The 18,746-nt window shown below is 44.4% G+C and overlaps 1 protein-coding gene across 1 annotated transcript in view; it reads right to left on the bottom strand.

Moving 5' to 3' along the window:
- atp6v1ba (ATPase, H+ transporting, lysosomal, V1 subunit B, member a) overlaps positions 1-18,746 on the bottom strand; it is a 58,170-nt gene that overhangs the window by 19,729 nt on the left and 19,695 nt on the right. The window contains exons 2-6 of the mRNA XM_077613293.1: positions 10,624-10,679; positions 10,394-10,492; positions 7,963-8,056; positions 7,402-7,479; positions 6,723-6,862 (exon numbers count right to left, since the gene is read on the bottom strand). Coding sequence (XP_077469419.1) covers positions 6,723-6,862; positions 7,402-7,479; positions 7,963-8,056; positions 10,394-10,492; positions 10,624-10,679 — 467 coding nt within the window. The remainder of the gene's footprint in view (positions 1-6,722; positions 6,863-7,401; positions 7,480-7,962; positions 8,057-10,393; positions 10,493-10,623; positions 10,680-18,746) is intronic.

Genomic DNA, 18,746 nt, shown 5'->3' with positions numbered 1-18,746 from the left:
GTCCTCTTCTGTACTCCCTGTACACCTACGACTGTACACCCACCCACCAGTCTAACGCCATCATCAAATTCGCTGACGACACCACTGTGGTCGGACTCATCTCAGGAGGGGATGAGTCGGCTTACAGAGATGAGGTCAACAATTTGTCTTCGTGGTGCTCGGTGAACAATCTCACACTGAACACCACGAAAACTAAAGAAATAATCCTGGACTTTCGCAAACACGGCACAGATCTGGCCCCACTCCTCATAAATGGAGTATGTGTAGACAGGGTCCAGTCCTTTAAATTCCTGGGGGTCCACGTCACGGACAAGCTCTCATGGTCTACAAACATCACGGCAGTGGTGAAGAAGGCTCAGAAACGACTCAGTTTCCTCAGTGTACTTAGGAAGAACAACTTGGGCACCAATCTTCTGATAACCTTCTAAAGAACCACTGTAGAGAGCATCCTGGCGTACGGCATCACAGTGTGGTACGCTGGAAGCACGGCGGCAGACAAAAAGGCCATGCAGAAAGTGATTAACACTGCCCAGAGGATTGTCGGCTGCTCTCTGCCCTCACTTGAAGACATTGCCAGCCCTCGTTACCTCAGCAGAGCCAAGAACATCATAGGGGACCCTTACCACCCTGGTCACAATCTGTTCCAGCTGCTGCCCTCTGGCAGACGCTATAGGTCCCACAAAGCACGGACAAATAGGCTTAAGGACAGTTTTTTCCCCACATCCATCAGAAATCTAAACTCGCGCTAACATAACACACATTCCCTTCGGCGGTATATGAACAGATGTTTGGTTGGTGATCTGCCTCCTACTATCTGACTGAAGTAAGGTAAGTGGAAGACAGTGAGAGGTAAGCGAAGAGGTAAGCGACCTGTATCCACAACAGCGGAATGACAAATTACAAGTCCGTAACTTACACTTATTTAGGTCTTTTGCCGATTAAACGTAGCTTATGCAGAAGCACCATCAATTTCGTCACACGCAGTTCTGCGTGTGATGACAAGTAGGCTTTTGTGTTGTGATAATGACGACAGGGCCTATGTCCGATTATTATTATTATTATTATTAATAGCATCCCTGGTAGCAACTCTATCGTAGGCGCCGTTCAAAGCGGATGTGACCACAGATGCTACAAGCTAAAAGGGAGCCGCTAGCCAGCGCCCCCGAAGCTCCCATGAGCAGCGGAGCGATCGCTGATGAAAGACTTCTGCTCGTTGGCAAGTGGTCGTGCGTTATCCGATTGTGAGGACATTTGTGTGCATCATTTTCGGAATATTTTGAAGGGAATAGTACAACAGCAAACAGCCCATCGATAGCGAACGTGAGGGTGGAGTGTTTGTTCCGTTTACGAGTGCTTTGTGTGGAAAAAAAACGAAGCCCGCCCGCCCGCTCTGTGCGTCTCTCTCTACCTAAGGGTCTCTAAGGGAGACAACAGTTGGAACCTTCACGAGGTGTCTCCCGAGAGGCCGCCCCGCTGCGGCCTGCGAATCCAACACAACCACCCAGAGCTGCCACCCAGGAACATGGCGCCCTATGTTTTTCATCCAGCCGGAGATGTCCGCCCTGCCCCACACCTCCGGTTACTCCTCCTAAGGGCAGGCGACGTCGAGGAGAACCCGGGACCTACCTGCCCGGGATGCTCTAAGACGATCCGTCGTGACTTCACCCCACTGGTCTGCAACGCTTGCCGACGAAATTTCCACAGGACCTGTAGCGGCCTGACCCGAACCCAGATAAAGAGTCATCAAGGCTTTCTCTGCGGATCCTGTTCCGGAAATGCCGTCGTGCCGTCACTTCCGCGCACAGCCTACATGGGACCGAAAGAAAAATGCTGTGTCTGCAAAATCTCCTTCTCCCCTACCATCTCCCCCATCCCCTGCTCGAACTGCCCCAACAAATCCCACCGCTCTTGCTCTGGACTACCTCGCTCCCAAACTAATGCAAACTGGCTATGCCCGACCTGCTCACCACCCCCGACACAACAATCCTCCACACACCAAACAGCCATAACAACACACCAACCTATAAACGCAAACTGCCCCACCTGTAATAACAAATTAATCGTTTCACGCTCTCCCCTGACATGTAGATCCTGCAAACGTGGATTCCACCTCAAATGTGCCCCTGAAACCAGACACGCTTTAACCATACTTCGCAGGAACAATAACTGGTGCTGCCAGAGCTGTCTGAACCTGAAACCCTCCCACCCTCAACAACCCACAGATAGGATTGCCGATCTACCGGAGGCACGGAAAGCCGGTCTCACCATCCTTCAATGGAACTGTGACTACCTGGCGACCAAGACTACCGAACTGAAAGAGGTGACGGCACGTCTAAAAATTGACATCCTCCTCCTCCAGGAAACAAAACTGGGACTCGAAGACCCGACGCCTCAGCTCGACGGTTATAACGTGATTCGCCAAGACCATGAGGGCTCAGGCACAAAACAGCGACGAGGCGGGGGTCTCCTTGTCTACCTGAGATGCGGCATCCCCTACTCCATCCTTCCAGCGCCCCCATCAGGCCCCCTCGAACTCCAGCATATCCACATTCCCATCGCCCGCAGGCGGCACCTCTCACTGGTCAACGCCTACATCCCCCCGGCGACATCGGATTATTGTCCTGCCCCCCAAGATTTCTCCTGGTTAAACTCGCTCCCCACGGAGCATGGCCTGATCTGCGGGGATTTCAACGCGCACCACCCGACCTGGGATATACTTGCCAAGACAGATCCCAGGGGTAACGCAATCCATCAATGGGTCGATGACCATGACCTAACTCTCCTTAATGACGGCGTGTGGACACGGGCTGCCAGATACCAACAAGGAGCAGGCATGAGTGCCCCCGACCTAACGATCACTGACCCCACCACGGCCGAACATCTGCAATGGGAACCCATCGACGAGATGACCTCCGACCACAGACCGATTCCGATTAGGTGGAACCGTGCTCTCCGTGTCGAATGCCAACAAAGAAGAGTACGACCCAACTTCTCGAAAGCTGACTGGAAGAGGTACCGTACCATCCTCATGGATCGCCTACCCGTAATCTCCGCAGCAGCCACAGCCCCGGAAAAACTCTCCCTCTTAGTGCAACACATGAAAGAGGCAGCAGCACTTACAATACCGGTCAAAGTTATCCGCCAGAAGGAGCTCCCATGGCTGACACAGGACCTGAAGGACCTCATCCGTGAAAGGAATCGACTACGTCGAGACCTCCAACAAAATAGGAAAGAATGGATAGCACTCTGTCAACAGATCAAACAAAAAACCACTGAAGCGAAAAGGAACGCATGGCGCTTACACCTCACCAAGATCGCCGAGACAAGATCTACGGGACAAGCCTGGTCCTTAGTAAAATCCCTCTCAGGCACCAAAACACAACAATCTGGCGAGTCCCTGGTCTACAAGAACAAGGAGTACGTGAGTGACCGAGCCAAAGCAACAGCATTTATCAGGGAATATGCCTCGGTCAGCGGACGCAAGAGTGACAAGCGGAGCAGACGAGCAGTGCGTTCTATACGTACAGCTACCCGCAGACTGCTCGGCTCACCGCGACAAGTCCTCGAGCTCCCGTTCACCGAGGCTGAACTGCAGACAGCGCTGTCCCAACTTAAAGCGGGTAAGGCAGCTGGACCCGACGACATAGCCCCGGACCTTCTAAAAAATCTTCCGGCAAACATCCTTCCCGAACTACTCCATATCATCAACACCAGCTGGCTAGAGGGCTGGTGTCCACAAGCTTGGCGAGTGGCCACCATCATCCCTTTCCTCAAAAAAGGGAAGTCACCAAAGGACGTTGGGAACTACAGACCCATCGCCCTCACCTCTACGCTTAGCAAAACAATGGAAAGGCTCATCGTGAACCGTCTCGCCTGGTGGTTGGAAGACAAACAGCTTCTCAGCCACTGGCAAGCCGGTTTTCGAAAGGGAAGAAGCACGACGGACCAGGCCTTGCGGCTGTCGCAGTTCATCTCTGATGGCTTCCAGTCGACTCAACGGCAACGCACGCTTGCAACATTCTTTGACTTCAGCAAGGCATTCGACCAGGTATGGAGAACAGGTCTCTTACAAAAAATGGCAGACCTGGGGGTCCCCTACCGCTTCATCAGATGGATCGCCAGCTGGCTCACAAATCGCACAGCCAGGGTCAGGATCAACAATACCATCGGCAGGAGCAGAACCTTCAAAGAAGGGCTCCCCCAAGGCTCGGTCCTGTCACCCCTCTTATTCATCATCTACATTAATGACCTCCTCGACAAGTTCAACGACTCCACCCTGGTCAGCGCCTATGCAGACGATCTGGCTCTTGCTTGTCGGGGTAGGAACAAAGAGGAGGTGGAAAGCAGACTTCAAGCGGAGGTGGAAAAAGTCTGGAGGTGGAGTTCCGAGGCACACCTAAACCTTAACACCACCAAGTGTGAGGCGTCATTTTTTAGCCTGGACTCAGCTGAGGCCAAATGGCAACCAAAGATCTTAATAAATGGCGCCACCCTCAAGCATAACCCCACCCCCACTTTTCTTGGCGTATCTTTTGACCGACAACTCACGTTTGCAGAGCAAGCGAAAAAGGTCCGCCAAACCATGTCCAAACGAACGAACCTCCTCCGCAAACTCAGTGGCACATCCTGGGGTTGGCAACCAAACGACCTTAGAACGGTGTATATTGCCACCCAGAGAAGTCTTGCGGAGTACGCAGCACCGGCATGGGCCCCCTGGCTGGCCCAAACTCACCTCAAATCCCTTGAAACCGCCCAACTGGAAGCAGCCCGCGCCATAACCCACCACCTCAGGTCTACCCCCACCGAAGCAGTCCTACATGAGGCACATCTCACACCCCTCTCATCCCGCCTCAAGTTACAAGCACTTCTTAAGGCGGATGCCTGGAACCAGCTGCCTCCTTCTGATCCCCGACACCGCCTCCTCCATGAAAACGTTAAAATGCGTTTGCAAAAGAAGCCAGACTGGCGATCATCGACCCTTCCCCGTCTTACCGCTCTCGAACTCCATACCCCTTGCACATACTCTTCCCATCCCTGCCCACCCTGGCTATTACCCCCCCCCATCCAAACCGCCTTTACCGCAGTCTCTAAACACATGCCGACCATCACCCAAAGAGATAAGGCAGAAGAGCTCATCAGAAGCATGGGCAAACCGGACCTACAGATCTTCACAGATGGATCCACCAAAGAAGGCACTGCGGACGGTGGTGCAGGTTTTGTCGTCATTAAGGAGAGTGCAATCATCCACCAATGGCATGGTGCCACTGGCAGCCGCAGCAGCTCCTACCACTCTGAAAAAGTGGCACTGACCGAGGCACTCTCCTGGCTGAGGGAAACAGCAGACTGGCAGACATCAATTATCCTCAGTGACTGCAAATCGCTGGTCCAAGCCATGGGAAACCCCCATACGCAAGACCCCGCCATTCGGAGACTTCAGGGTGACATCGCCCTTTTCCCTCCGCCTAAGCGACTGCAGCTACTGTGGATCCCGGGCCACTGCAACATATGTGGAAACGACCTGGCTGATGCCCTAGCTAAACTTGGCTCGTTAGATGACCAAACCAATACCCCCCCGGACGCAGCCACAAGACGTGCCATCATCCAACGTGAAGATCGCTCCCCCCCCCTCTCCCACCCCCGCCTTCTGCAGACCTACACTACAAAAGTCACAGAGGAAGAACTTGCCCTATCGAAAGGAGACCGCACAGACCTGATCCGTTTCCGCAGTGGACACCACCCCCTGCTCCGCCGTTGGCTCCACCTTGTGGGGAAATCCGACTCGGATCGCTGCCGCCTGTGCGACGAGGAAACGGAGTCGTCTGAACACTTATGGCTCCGCTGTCCGGCCTTAATGACCGAACGCTACCATCGCGGCTTGGGCAACTCCCTGGATGAACTTATCCGTGTTCCAGTGGCAGCCCTAGCGCTGCTGAGGGTAATCCTCAGGCGCCTGAGGTGAAAAAGAAGAAGAAGAAGAAGACAACAGCAAACAGCCCATCGATAGCGAACGTGAGGGTGGAGTGTTTGTTCCGTTTACGAGTGCTTTGTGTGGAAAAAAAACGAAGCCCGCCCGCCCGCTCTGTGCGTCTCTCTCTACCGTCGGCGAAATCCGCCCAATTTTGGTTAAATTAAACACATTTTATTTCTATTAAACCACTAGTTATGTGTTACTTTGTTAATAGATGGGGAATTAGAAGAAAAAAACATTTTTTTCCAATCCAATATCCTGTTTTTGGTGTTTTTTCAGAGAGCTGGAACAAATTAATTTGTTTTCCATTCATTTCAATGGGAAACGTCCGCTCGAGTTACGAGAACCTCGTCATACGATGTCAGTCTCGGAACGGATTATGATCGTATGTCGAGGTACCACTGTATTTACTTTTTTAATACACACATTATATTTAGATTTTAATACATTAGACTTTTCATAAGCATATAACTGTAATATTTAATAAATACAATTCTTAATAATTGCACTTGTGTACTTATATTTTTGTATAGGTGTGAAAATGTAGTATGATATGTAGTAATAATAGGGGTGATCCTACTTCGCCGTTTTTCGATTGTCACGGCCATGACTGGTCTAAATTATCCGCAAAAAACGATGGATTAGTGTATTTATCTGCCTATTGTGCTTATCAGTTTCAAGGTATTTCAATAACATCTTGTGGTGCTTTCTTAAAGAAAACGTTAGTTAGCTTAGTTTGTGCATGTGGTCTTACTTCATTATGAGGCAACCCAGCAGCAGAGAAAATAGGGATCTTTTGTCCTCTCGCAATACTGTTCATGCCATCGATAGCAGAGATGCCAGTCTGGATCATTTCCTCGGGGTAGATACGGCACTGGGGATTGATGGGCTGACCTGGAGAGCAAACCAAGCTTTGCTTTAACTACAACAAAGAAGCAATATTAGCTACATAAAACATATGGTGTAATATTGGAATATCAGATTAGTTATCTTAGGATTGTTAAGATTACCCTTACCTAGAAAATCACCCATAGATATGTATTATTTTCACAACCTGAAGTGTGGATATGACATGACCAAAATGTAAACAAATCTATCTATTTGTTCCTTGAAGATTAGATTCCGTGGGTTAAAAACTATGACAAACATCAACAACAACAAATAAATGGGGCAATGCTAAAAACATACAGAACCTTCTCTATGCTATTTAGTTTGTTACTAATGCAAGTGTCAGCAAACCAAAATATCCAGCCCATATCTCACTTTTGTTGAGGGTATTGAAGTGTCATTTGAGTTGAGAATTTATCCTTGCAAAGAAATGTTAATGTTAAACAACATCAGTCGTTTTTCTCAGACAATTCCTAATTTTAATTGATGACCCACTGTAACAAAAATAAAATAAAAAATAAAAAAATAAGAAAACCAGCAGGTACCCATAATATCCAAATAGTCCTCAGCCAGAACACTGGGTCCCCGGTCGATAGGTTTGCCTGAGCCATTGAAGACCCGCCCTGAAACAGAAGAGTTTCTCATTTAAATGAATGAATAAATGGCTAACTAAATCAGATGTGAAACAACACAGTATTGAACATGTATTTTAAAAAACCCAGTGCTTTTTAAAAAATGATTAAGGGCCCATGTCTTCCTAAAGGTAAAGAATGTGTTTTTGGAAGATAATGCCTCTGCCTCTTATCAGGTCAATGATCAGAGACACTAACTTGATGCAAATGATTGATAGTTGGGGGGAAAAAGTATACATATTTTTGTTGTTGTTGCTGCCATTCATATGTTGATCAAATGCATTGAGATTCGAGAACAATTAGTCGAATAAAGGGCTTAAATGTTTGACAGTGTTATTTGGTATATTTCACACGCAGATGAAAATAAGCTAAATAACTAACATTTTCTTATTCTCAACAATTCATGTATTGACTTGCTCAAAGTATAACAGACTAACTGAATCAAAAATCTGTTTCTCAATCTGTTCTGCCTACCAAGCATATCCTCTGAAACTGGTGTGCGCAGGATATCGCCAGTAAACTCGCAGGCTGTCTTCTTGGCATCAATGCCTGATGTTCCCTCAAATACCTGAAAAGATTAAATAAAACATGATAAAATACCTTGATCAACATTGAATACAACACCACACATAGGTTAGTGAGAATGAGGCACGCTCAGTATTAGCAGCATGGGTGTTTAAAACAAAAATCTTTATTAAAAAAACAAAGAAAGGTGTGACATCTTGATTTAAGAGCCTACCCTGTAGCTGCTGAGAAGAAAAGGATTACATTTCATGACACAGGTTTGATGTGCAAATGAGAAAATCAGAGACCGAAAAAAAAAGAATGGATCATCAGTGTTTTCACTCTAAATCATGGAACTAAGGAAGGAAAATCATAAAATTCAGGTCAGGGTCAGGATGTATTTACATGACATGGCGTGATGCACTTGCAAAAAACTGCATATTTTGCCAATTTAAAAAATGTAACTTAAATTTAGATATTTCAGGTGGATGTGTTCTCACAGTTCAGGGGTCGTGGGTTCAATCCCAAGTCACTCCTCACTGTGTGAAGTTTGCATGTTCTCTCCGGGCTTGCGTTAGTTTTCTCTGGGTATAGTAATCCCTCGCCATTTTGCGGTTCAACTTTCGCGGCTTCACTACATCGCAGATGTTTTTCTGGTGAATTTTTAAAAAATACATTTGTTTTGTTTTAAATTCATAAAAATGTGAAAATCCATGCTGAAACTCACAAGCGGAAGCAACTCTACTGTCTTCCGCTTGCTACTAGGACTAAAACCTTTTTTTATTTTTTAAAGTTCATAAAAATGTGAAAATACACTGAACCTTGTAACCAGAAGCCACTCTTGCTACTAGGACTCAGCACTAAAGAACTGAAGTTAAAAAAAAGGGAAAAATTATTTTTAAATATGGGTGACCCTATTTCACGGATTTTAGATTATCCATGTCTGGTCCACATTAACTGCAATATTCAAGGGATAACTGTACTCCGGTTTACTCCTACTTTCCAAAAATGTGTGGTAGGCTGGTTGAACACTAAGTTGGCCCCAGGTATAAGTGTGAGCGTGGAATGGTTGTCAGGCTCCCTGTGCCATGTAATTGCCTGGCCATCGATTCAGGGTGTCCACCGCCTGGTGCCCGGAGTTAGCTGGGAAAGGGGCCTCGCGACCCTTGTGAGGATAAGCGGTTCAGAAAATGACTGTTTGAATTTGTTCATATTTTTTTGTTTCTTTTCTACCTTCTACACTAAAATAAGTGTACAGTAATCCCTCAAATATTGCGGATAATGTAGACCAGACATGGCCGCGATAATCAAAAAAACGCAAAGTAGGATCACCCCTATTATTACTACATACCATTACTACCTTTTCACGCCTATACAAAAATAATACTACACAAGTAAAATTATCAAGTGTATTTATTAAATATTACAGTTATAGGCATATGGAGACTAATGTATTACCGTATTTACTTGCATGTAAGCTGCACCCTTAAAATTGTTGAATTTTACAATTTCTCGCGTATAAGCGATTCACAATTTTCACCTCAATTTTTATGGTTTTAATAGGGAGTTCAAATGTGTTACTTTGAAGGGAAAAGCTTAAGAAAAATCATAGCATGTGGTGTTTCTGAGATACTGTATAAATCAAAAGTAAATTATTCGGGTCAATATCATAAGGAAGTTAATAGGCCTGTCTTTGTAAATGCAAAATATCAAATTATTCAATTTAAAAAAAGAAATAAGTCTATCTTGATGAGAACCTGATGATTTTTAATGACATAAATTACAGTTTTCCTACCAGAAGAATAAGAAGTTGTGGCGACCAAATTGCTTCTCAGGTCGAAATACCTCGATTTTTTTTCAATGGTTCATATTACTGCAATAGTTGTTACTTTCGAACAAGAAATAAAAAGAAAAAAAATTCAAAGCCGAATTTTGTTTTATTTCATAATCACAAATGTACAATAATTTCCTTTCTGTGTTCCGAAAGGGAGGGTGTTGTTTTCAAAAAGGAAGTAACATAAGCACAACCAGGAAACATTCCCATAGCGGTATACATAGTGTTCACCAAGTTTCTGGGTGCAATAATAGCAGTCACAAGTAAGTGTCTGGCCTGTCTGAGCACGTTTAACTACGGTAAGATGGCCGTGCATACATCTCCAGAGGGGAGTGGTGTTCACTTGTCGTGTATCTCCCTCTTAACCGCACGGCGGAATACATTAACATGGTTGCTACCAAATTAATTATGGACAAAAGAATACCACAGTTTAGATTCATTTATGCTGCAAAGGTGTGCTACTGTAGTTATAATGGGGATGATCCTACTCCGGTTTTTCGTTTATCACGGCCTTGTCTGGTCTACATTTACCGCAATATTCGAGGCATTACTGTAGTTGTATCTTACCTGAACAACTGCCTTGCTACCAATCACCTCCAAGACTTGACCACTCCTTTTTGTTCCATCAGGCAAAGTCAGATGAACAATTTCAGCATATCTGGGGAACTAGTAAAATTATAAACACATTTAGTATTATATACGGTATACCAGTAGTATACACACACACGCACGCACACGCACGCACGCACAAGCACGCACGCACACGCACACATAAAATAACTCATCAAAAGGAGTACCTTGACATTATCAAGAATCACCAGGGGTCCATTTACTCCTGACACTGTAGAATAAGCTGCAAGACACAAGAGTCAGTGAATTACTTTTCATGGTTTCAGAGGGCAGCCAAATTGGGGCGCAATATAATTAACACTGTATTCCAATTTTCTATAGTGGCTGAAAAGCACCAATCAACTTGGGAACAATAATTGCAGTGAATAATCACTAGTTGACCTTTCACTATAAGAAGAATCAAACAGCTTTTTGCATTTCAAGCGCCAGGTCCAAATAAATGTCAAACACAGGCAAATGTCGCAAAAATGTAGAAAATTCAATGGACAATTACTTTGACACAAAGTAAGGACCCACTATTCTCACAAAAGATGTCGAAATAAGGGGCCATTAACAAAGAAGGTTGCAGAAAATCATGGGTAAATTGTACAACCAAAAGATAATCTAACTATAACCTAAAACTCACAACAGAGTAAAATATAAAAATATTTTTAAAAAATGTACCGTTCCGAGGGATGTCACCCAATGCATGAGTGTGTCCATATAAAAAGCCTCTACATTAGAAAATACCATATTTATTCGAGTATAACTCGCAAGATTTTTTACCCAAAAAACTGAAGCAAAGTTCTGGTGCGCGTTATACATGGTCTTTGCTTTTTTGACCAAATCGCAAGGTTTTTGGAAGTTTCGATGTCCGCCATTTAGAATTGTCCTTTCTCGACCCAACTCTCATCACGCCCGAGATTTCAGGCGAGAAGAGAAGGCAAGATGGCGGACTACACACGCATAACAGCAGTGTTCTGTCAAAGTGTTCCAAAAATGTATTAAAACTGCGGCTATCCCCAGGAAAAGGCTCCAATGACCGGGCATGGCACGGAGGTCGGGCCCGAAAAATACGCGGCCCCGGGAAAAGGCTCCGATGATCGAGCAGGGCACGGAGGATAAATTACCACGGCAGGGAAGAGTGCACACATGGAAAAAATGCTGAAGCTTTTCAGATTTTATTGTAAAGTGACTAGCGTGCTTCTGAATGCCGCTCAGGGCACTCAGGGTGGACATGCTCGGCCCAATCTGTCCACTTTCTCCGTTGTCTTCGGTTGCTGTACCACCACAATCTCCCAATCTCCTGTGTCTGTACAAGTAGGGGTTTAATTGGTAACGAGGTGGGTGCTCAGAGCCTGTGCAGCAGAAGTTCGATGTCTTGTCCTAGCATTAGCAGTGCTAGCAGAACTTGAGTTGTGGAGTGTTGATTCGCTCTGTAGTGTATCAGTGTCTAATTGAGCGCAACTTAAAAATTACAACCTTGTGCCAGGTGTGCACGGATACAATTCTTCAGCGTTGCATTGAAGCGCTCCACCCTTCCATTGACCTGAGGGTGGAAAAAGGCGGTTTCCAAAGTGCTTAGTGCCTCTGCTGGTGATAAAATCTGCAAACTCCGCTGATGGAGTTCCATTGTCAATCGTCACTGCCTTCGGCAACTCCAAGCGTGCAAACAAATCAAGAGGAGCAGTGTATTGACGTCCTCTCATCATGCCAGCTTCACAGCTTCACGGGTGTATCTACGGCGTAAATTCCTTATAATGCTGGTTCATTTATTAAAATTTATTCCTCGTGGTTACCACTCACTTGCTGTCCTTGAAAAAGGATAGTTACCGAGTTCTGAATGTACAGTATCTCAGAAATACCACGTGCGATGATTTTTTTTTCAAGATTTACCCTTTTAAGTAACACATTTCTACTGCTATTAAAACCAAGAATACCAGAGAAATTGTAAAATTCAACGATTTTAAGGAAATTGTAAGGGAACAGCTTATACGCGGAGGCAGTCAATATGAAAGAAAATACGGTAAGTATCTAAATAAAAAAGGTTCATAAAGATATCAAATCTCACACTAAACTCCCAAGCGGAAGACAGGAGGTGAAAAATTACGGAAGTCAGGGTAGTTGGGTGGCACTCAGCGCCAGAGAAGAAACATTTCACCATAAAAGAAAATGATGCGCCTGATCATTTAAAAGCCTGAAAAGGACGTCTCGCCCTTTCCTGATTTGTTCGGATTGGATTTCACTTCGCGCATATCACCGTGTGGAGGAAGACGACGTCTAGCCTTTACCTCTTTTCATCGGATTGGACTTTGCATCGCGTAAATCACATCGTGGAGCACGAGTACGCCGAGCCTATTCCAGCTTTGTTTGGATTTCGGAAAACACAAAATGAAAAAAGTGGACCATGTCCACGCTTCTATTGCTGAGGAGGCAGACCGGAGCTGCGGCCGTATGGTGGTCGGCACCTGTCGTGCGCTGGTGGATGCCTGTGGTGAGGGATGACATCAGGCTGAAAAAGTAGTCCTATTGGAACCTTTTGGCCCATGGGACTCCGGAGGCAACTAAAGGGGACCGGGTTGCCAAGCGGCACGCGGCTCTGGGGCATAAACCCGGGCATGGGAGGAGTTCAGTGAGGCCTTGGAGAACGACTTCTGGGTGGCTTCATGGAAATCTTGGTCCACCATCCAACATCTCAGAAGGGGGGAGCAGTGAGCCATCAACACAGTATAGTGGGGATGGGGCGCTGCTGACCTCGACTCGCGATGTTGTGAATCGTTGGGCCGAATACTTTGAAGAACTCTTCAATTCCACCGACATGCCGTCCCATGAGAGGCGTGGGACTTTGGGGCGGACTCGCTTATCTCTGGGGTTGAAGTCACCGAGGAAGTTAAAAAGCTCCTCGGGGGCAAGGCTCCGGGGGACGGATGGGATCCGCCCGGAGTTTCTAAAGGCTCTGGATGTTGTGTGGGTGTCTTGGTTGACATGCCTCTGCAACATCGCGTGGACATCGGGGACAGTGCCTCTGGATTGGCAGACCAGGGTGGTGGTTCCCTTTTTTAAAAAGGGTGACCGAAGGGTATGTTCCAATTATGGGGGAATCACACTCCTCAGACTCCCTGGGAAGGTCTATTTTGGGGTACTGGAGAGGAGGGTCCGCCGGGAGGTCAAATCTTGGATTCAGGAGGAGCAGTGTGGTTTTCGTCCTGGCCGTGGAACAGTGGATGAACTCTACACCCTCAGCAGGGTCCTCGGGGGGCATGGGAGTTCACCCAACCAGTCTTCATGTGCTTCGTGGACTTGGAAAAGGCGTTCGACCGTGTCCCCCGGGCAGTCTTGTCGAGGGTACTCCAGGAGTTCCCCCGGGCAGTCTTGTCGGGAGTACTCCAGGAGTATGAGGTTCCAGAACCCCTCATACACGTGGTCCGGTCCCTTTATGTGCAGTGTCAGACTCTGGTCCGCGTAGCCGACAGTCAGTCGGATGCGTTTCCAGTGGGGGCTGGACTCCACCAGGGCTGCCTTATGTCACCCATTCTGTTCATCACTTTTATGGACAGAATATCTAGGCGCAGCCGTGGTGTTGGGGGGGTCCAGTTTGGAGGCCTCAAAAGCAGCCTTTTTGCAGATGTGGTTCTGTTGGCTTCATCAAGTCGTGATCTCCAACTCTCGCTGGAACGATTCGCAACAGAGTGTGAAGCGGTCGGGATGAGAATCAGCACCTCCAAATCTGAGACCATGGACCTCAGTCGGAAAAAGGTGGTATGGCCTCTCCGGGTCAGGGATCAGATCCTTCTCTAAGTGGAGCAGTTTAAGTATCTTGGGGTCTTGTTCACGAGTGAGGGAAGAATGGAGCAGGAGATCAACAGGCGGGTCGATGCCGCATCTGCAGTGATGTGGACTCTGCACCGGTCCATTGTGGTGAAGCAGCTGAGCCAAAAGGCGAGGCTCTCTATTTACCGGTCGATCTACGTTCATACCCTCATCTATGGTCACGAGCTGTGGGTCGTGACCGAAAGAACGAGATCCCGGATACAAGCGACAGAAATGAGTTTCCTCCGCAGGATATCCGGACTCTCCCTTAGAGATAAGGTGAGAAGTTTGGTCATCCGGGAGGGGCTCGGAGTAGAGCCGCTGCTTTTGAGTCAAAAGGGCTTGTATGTTTCAAAACCAAGTGACTTTGGCAAAAAATGTTGCATTCAAAATGATGAATACCTACCTGTAGGTAGACCGGTGGAATAAAACGATGACAAATATCGTCAAATAATTTTTGTCAACAATAATAAAATCTTTCAATAAATTTAAACACTTCTCATTTGAGGACAGCCTGCAATTCTTTTCTTAGTTGATATCAAGGATTTTTCCCTTTTTATGAAAATGTTGCAACAATTTAAAACAACAGTTGGGTTAAAATGGGTTAAGTTCATCCAACTTTTTATTTATTTTTGAAATGGCCACGTGAGGTAAATTTACATCGTTTGTTTTTGTGAAGTTGACAGTAGTCTGCATGCCAATGGTGATGATGTCTTCAGTTGATTATTTAATTTATTTCATTTTTCACTGCAACTTTTGTTTTGAAGGCAAATTTATAAAAATAAAGACACCTGTCAAAATGTCAGTAGGTTTTATTATTCATTACTTTTCATAGTGTAAGGATGGAGTTGTCTTCAGTTTATTATTTGATTTATTTCATTTTGCACTGAAACTTTTGTTTTGAAGGCAAATTTATAAAAATAAAGACACCTGTCAAAATGTCAGTAGGTTTTATTATTCATTACTTTTCATAGTGTAAGGACGGAGTTGTCTTATCTTTAGTTCACAACAAAAATACTTTTATATAAAGCATCATGCTACCTCGTGGTGTAGTGGTTCACTAGCCTGACTTTGGTGCCGGGAGGCGCGGGCTCAATATTTGCTGGTTGCGGTATGATTGGGGTTGCGGATGGTCTTTTGTCTCTATGTGTGCCCTATGACTGACTGGTGGACAGTCTAGGGCAGTGGTCCCCAAACTATTCCAAAAAGGGCTGCAGTGGGTGCAGGTTTTCGTTCCAACCGGTAAGAGGAAACCTTTCCACCAATCTGGTATCCTAGAAGTGCAATCAGTGGATTGCAGTCAGGTGCTTCTTTTTTCAGCAGAAACCTCATTGGTTAAACTGTTTGTGTTGGATCGGTTGGAACAAAAACCTGCACCCACAGCGGCCCTCCAGGACCGGTTTGGAGACCTCTGGTCTAGGGTGTAGTCTGCCTTTCGCCCAAAGATAGCTGGGTTAGGCTCCAGCAACCCCCGCAACCCTTTCGAGTATGGGCGGTATGGAAGATGAATGATGAAAATGAATAAAACATCATATTTTATATTCTTTATTCTTATGAAGATAACTAATTACTTTCATAATTGAATAACGAGTAAAGTAATTTATTTACTTATTCAACGAAGTTTGAAGCTTCAAATATGAAAGAAAAAAGATGTCATGTTATCGTGGTTATTATTGATATCGACTGATGCATTTCTTTAATCGTGATAATTTTTGTCATACCCATTACATCTCAAACCTCAACTTCATTGGTTCTTTTAAATGTCACTCACCTGTTACCCATTCTTCCGATATAGAGGGATTGATTTTGGAATTTTAATTGTACCGTATGTTTTGAGTTTGATTTATTTAATAAGGGACAGCACATTAATAAACATACAGTAATCCCTCGAATATTGCGGTTAAGACATGGCCGCAATAAACGAAAAACCATGAAGTAGGGTCACCCCTATTAAAAAAAAAAATCCTTCAGTGCTGAGTCCTAGTAGCAAGAGTGGCTTCTGGTTACAAGTTTCACCGTGGATGTTCACATTTTTATGAACGAGCAAGGGATTACTATATCTATATTCATGTTAATTAACATATATATGTAAATATGTAAGATTAGCTAATTTCCATCTTTAGTCCCTTGTGTAGGTTGAAGATAAACGATGATACACACACACACAAGTAGCACAGTTTTAGACAACATTGTGATCGCAATTTTGTTTGTCTAACAGCCAGGCTTTAAGTTGATTGGTGAAGAGGTTCAGAGACAGGAGTTTACATATGGAAATACGTATTGAGTTCCAGGTATGTGAGGCACGGACAGAGAAGGTGCTTTGGCTGAATGCACTCTTTTTGAAGGGAACTACACAGTCACATCTAGAGCCTATAGCCAATCTATCATTGATATAAATTAGGTGTTGCCTTATTGGACACTTTCAAATCACGTTAGATCTAGGGGTTTAAAGTACGTCATTACAGCAGTCGGTTTCATTCATGTCAGGCCACATCATTGATGAGTTATAATTGATGTACGCCAGATTCCGGTAACAAAGCAGACACTTCACCTATAAATTAGAATTGAGATTCATGTTTATGCTTTATCGTTTGTTACTACGTGAATAAGTTAAGTTTGTCATCAACAAAATTTTTGATAAACTCGGAATGTTCTTTGTATATTGTTTATATTTATTAGTTATACAATTGATGTTTAACCTTACAAGTGGGTAATGCTCAATTGGAGTAACTTATATAAACATTATAATGGATAAATCAAGGAATCGATTCTTCCTAAAACAAATACACATTATGTTCCAAAATACCCAAAATTATATTTTTCTTCTTTATCCACACTGGGCTTTTGCAGCAAAGGAAGGCCTCATTTTGTGGTAAGTCTTTTTAAAATTTCAAACATTATGCTATTTAATAGCTGACCCTTTCTTCTTACAAGTACTACGCACAGCATGTTGGCCATGATGAAAAAATAATAATAATGACTACACTTAGCCTACAAATTGCCAGGAAATTTCAGAAGAGATACATACAGCTACAGTATTTACCGACAGGTGATAATAATAATGCTGGGAAAATTGGCCCACATAATTATATAGAAACCTCCCAGCAGCCTGCACGTCAAGGGTATCTTAATGGTAAATCCAGTAACATGCTAAAGGAGTGAATTAAATGCTAAGACAATTTATTTAAAGAGACTGTAAACTAATTTTGATGATTTGTTTCTAAATACACAGAGTATGGTTGAAGATAAGTGCTGAAAACAACGGCACAAGCTAAGAACAACTGTGTTAAATCTGTAGGCAGAAAGTTTGTCTGGATTTTTGCCAGGATGTTTTTATGCAGGTTTAAAATTTCAAATGTGTTAACACGAGCTGGTTGTAATGTGGGGCCTTCTTTCTGACCCACTCCTACCAGTATTAACGCATTCCTGGTTTGTCAGGAGATTCCAGCAAGGACCAATACCACCATGCCTTCCCAAATCCTAAGATCCCACTATGCATGCACTAAAGAACATGGTATCATTATTAAACTACCAAAAAATGAGACAAAAAAATAGATTTCATTAAGAGCCACACAAACGAAGACCTATTTTACAGAAAGCAAACACGCGCACAGATTTATTAAAACAGTTTATATCACAGGTGTCAAAATCTGGCCCCCCGCCTCATTGTAAATTCTGTAATACATTCCACCGTCCTCAAAAAACTACCTACTATAGCCTTTGAAAATGATCAAAGTGTCTCACTTTTGCATGAAACGTGAGAAACACAAAAATGAAAGAAAACAATAAGAAAAGTATTTATTAATGTATTAATATGAATAACAAGCATGTAAAAATGTGTTCTATTTGTGTACAGTACAGTAAGGAAGAAGCTAACGTTAACACTCAAACATGCACGTAAACACAGGAGTAATGATATAACAGGGCCCACTTATTCATTTCATTCGCACCAATAATTTTGAAAAAAATGAACTCCGTGACGACAAACGGCAGTCAAAAGCGAATTGTTCTGGGAGGATCCAACCAGAAGTTAGGAAGGCCGCAATAATGTTTGAATTTGGGTTTAATTTATTTAATAAGGGACAGCACATATTAATGTGAATAGTTGTCTTGCAGGCCGATGACCAACTTGTCAGGCAGTAAGTCATGTGTGATATGATCAAAATATAGTATTGCTGACACAGGAGTTAGATTGTTTCTAATGAACCCAAAATTGGACAAATTGAATTTAATTCTATTTAGAGTGTTTTTTGTCTGTCGTTAAAAGACAAAATGAGAGTCGAGAGAGATTCCTTGGAATTTAAATTCTTGGACTACATTGATTGTTTTATCTTGGACAAAAACATTGAGGGTCACTGTTAGTTGTCGCTCTTCTTGAGAAGTACATATAGGCAGTCTTAGATATGTTTAAATGTAGCTGGGATTTTTCAGGCCAGTTATTCACGCTCATCATTGCATCTGTGAGTTCCTGTGCAGTGTTTTTGTCTTTCGCGTGGACATA

This window comes from Stigmatopora argus, chromosome 11 (assembly GCF_051989625.1).
Source record: "Stigmatopora argus isolate UIUO_Sarg chromosome 11, RoL_Sarg_1.0, whole genome shotgun sequence".
In the NCBI taxonomy this organism is placed as follows: Eukaryota; Metazoa; Chordata; class Actinopteri; order Syngnathiformes; family Syngnathidae; genus Stigmatopora; species Stigmatopora argus.
This window is presented reverse-complemented; position numbering and strand designations above follow the sequence as displayed.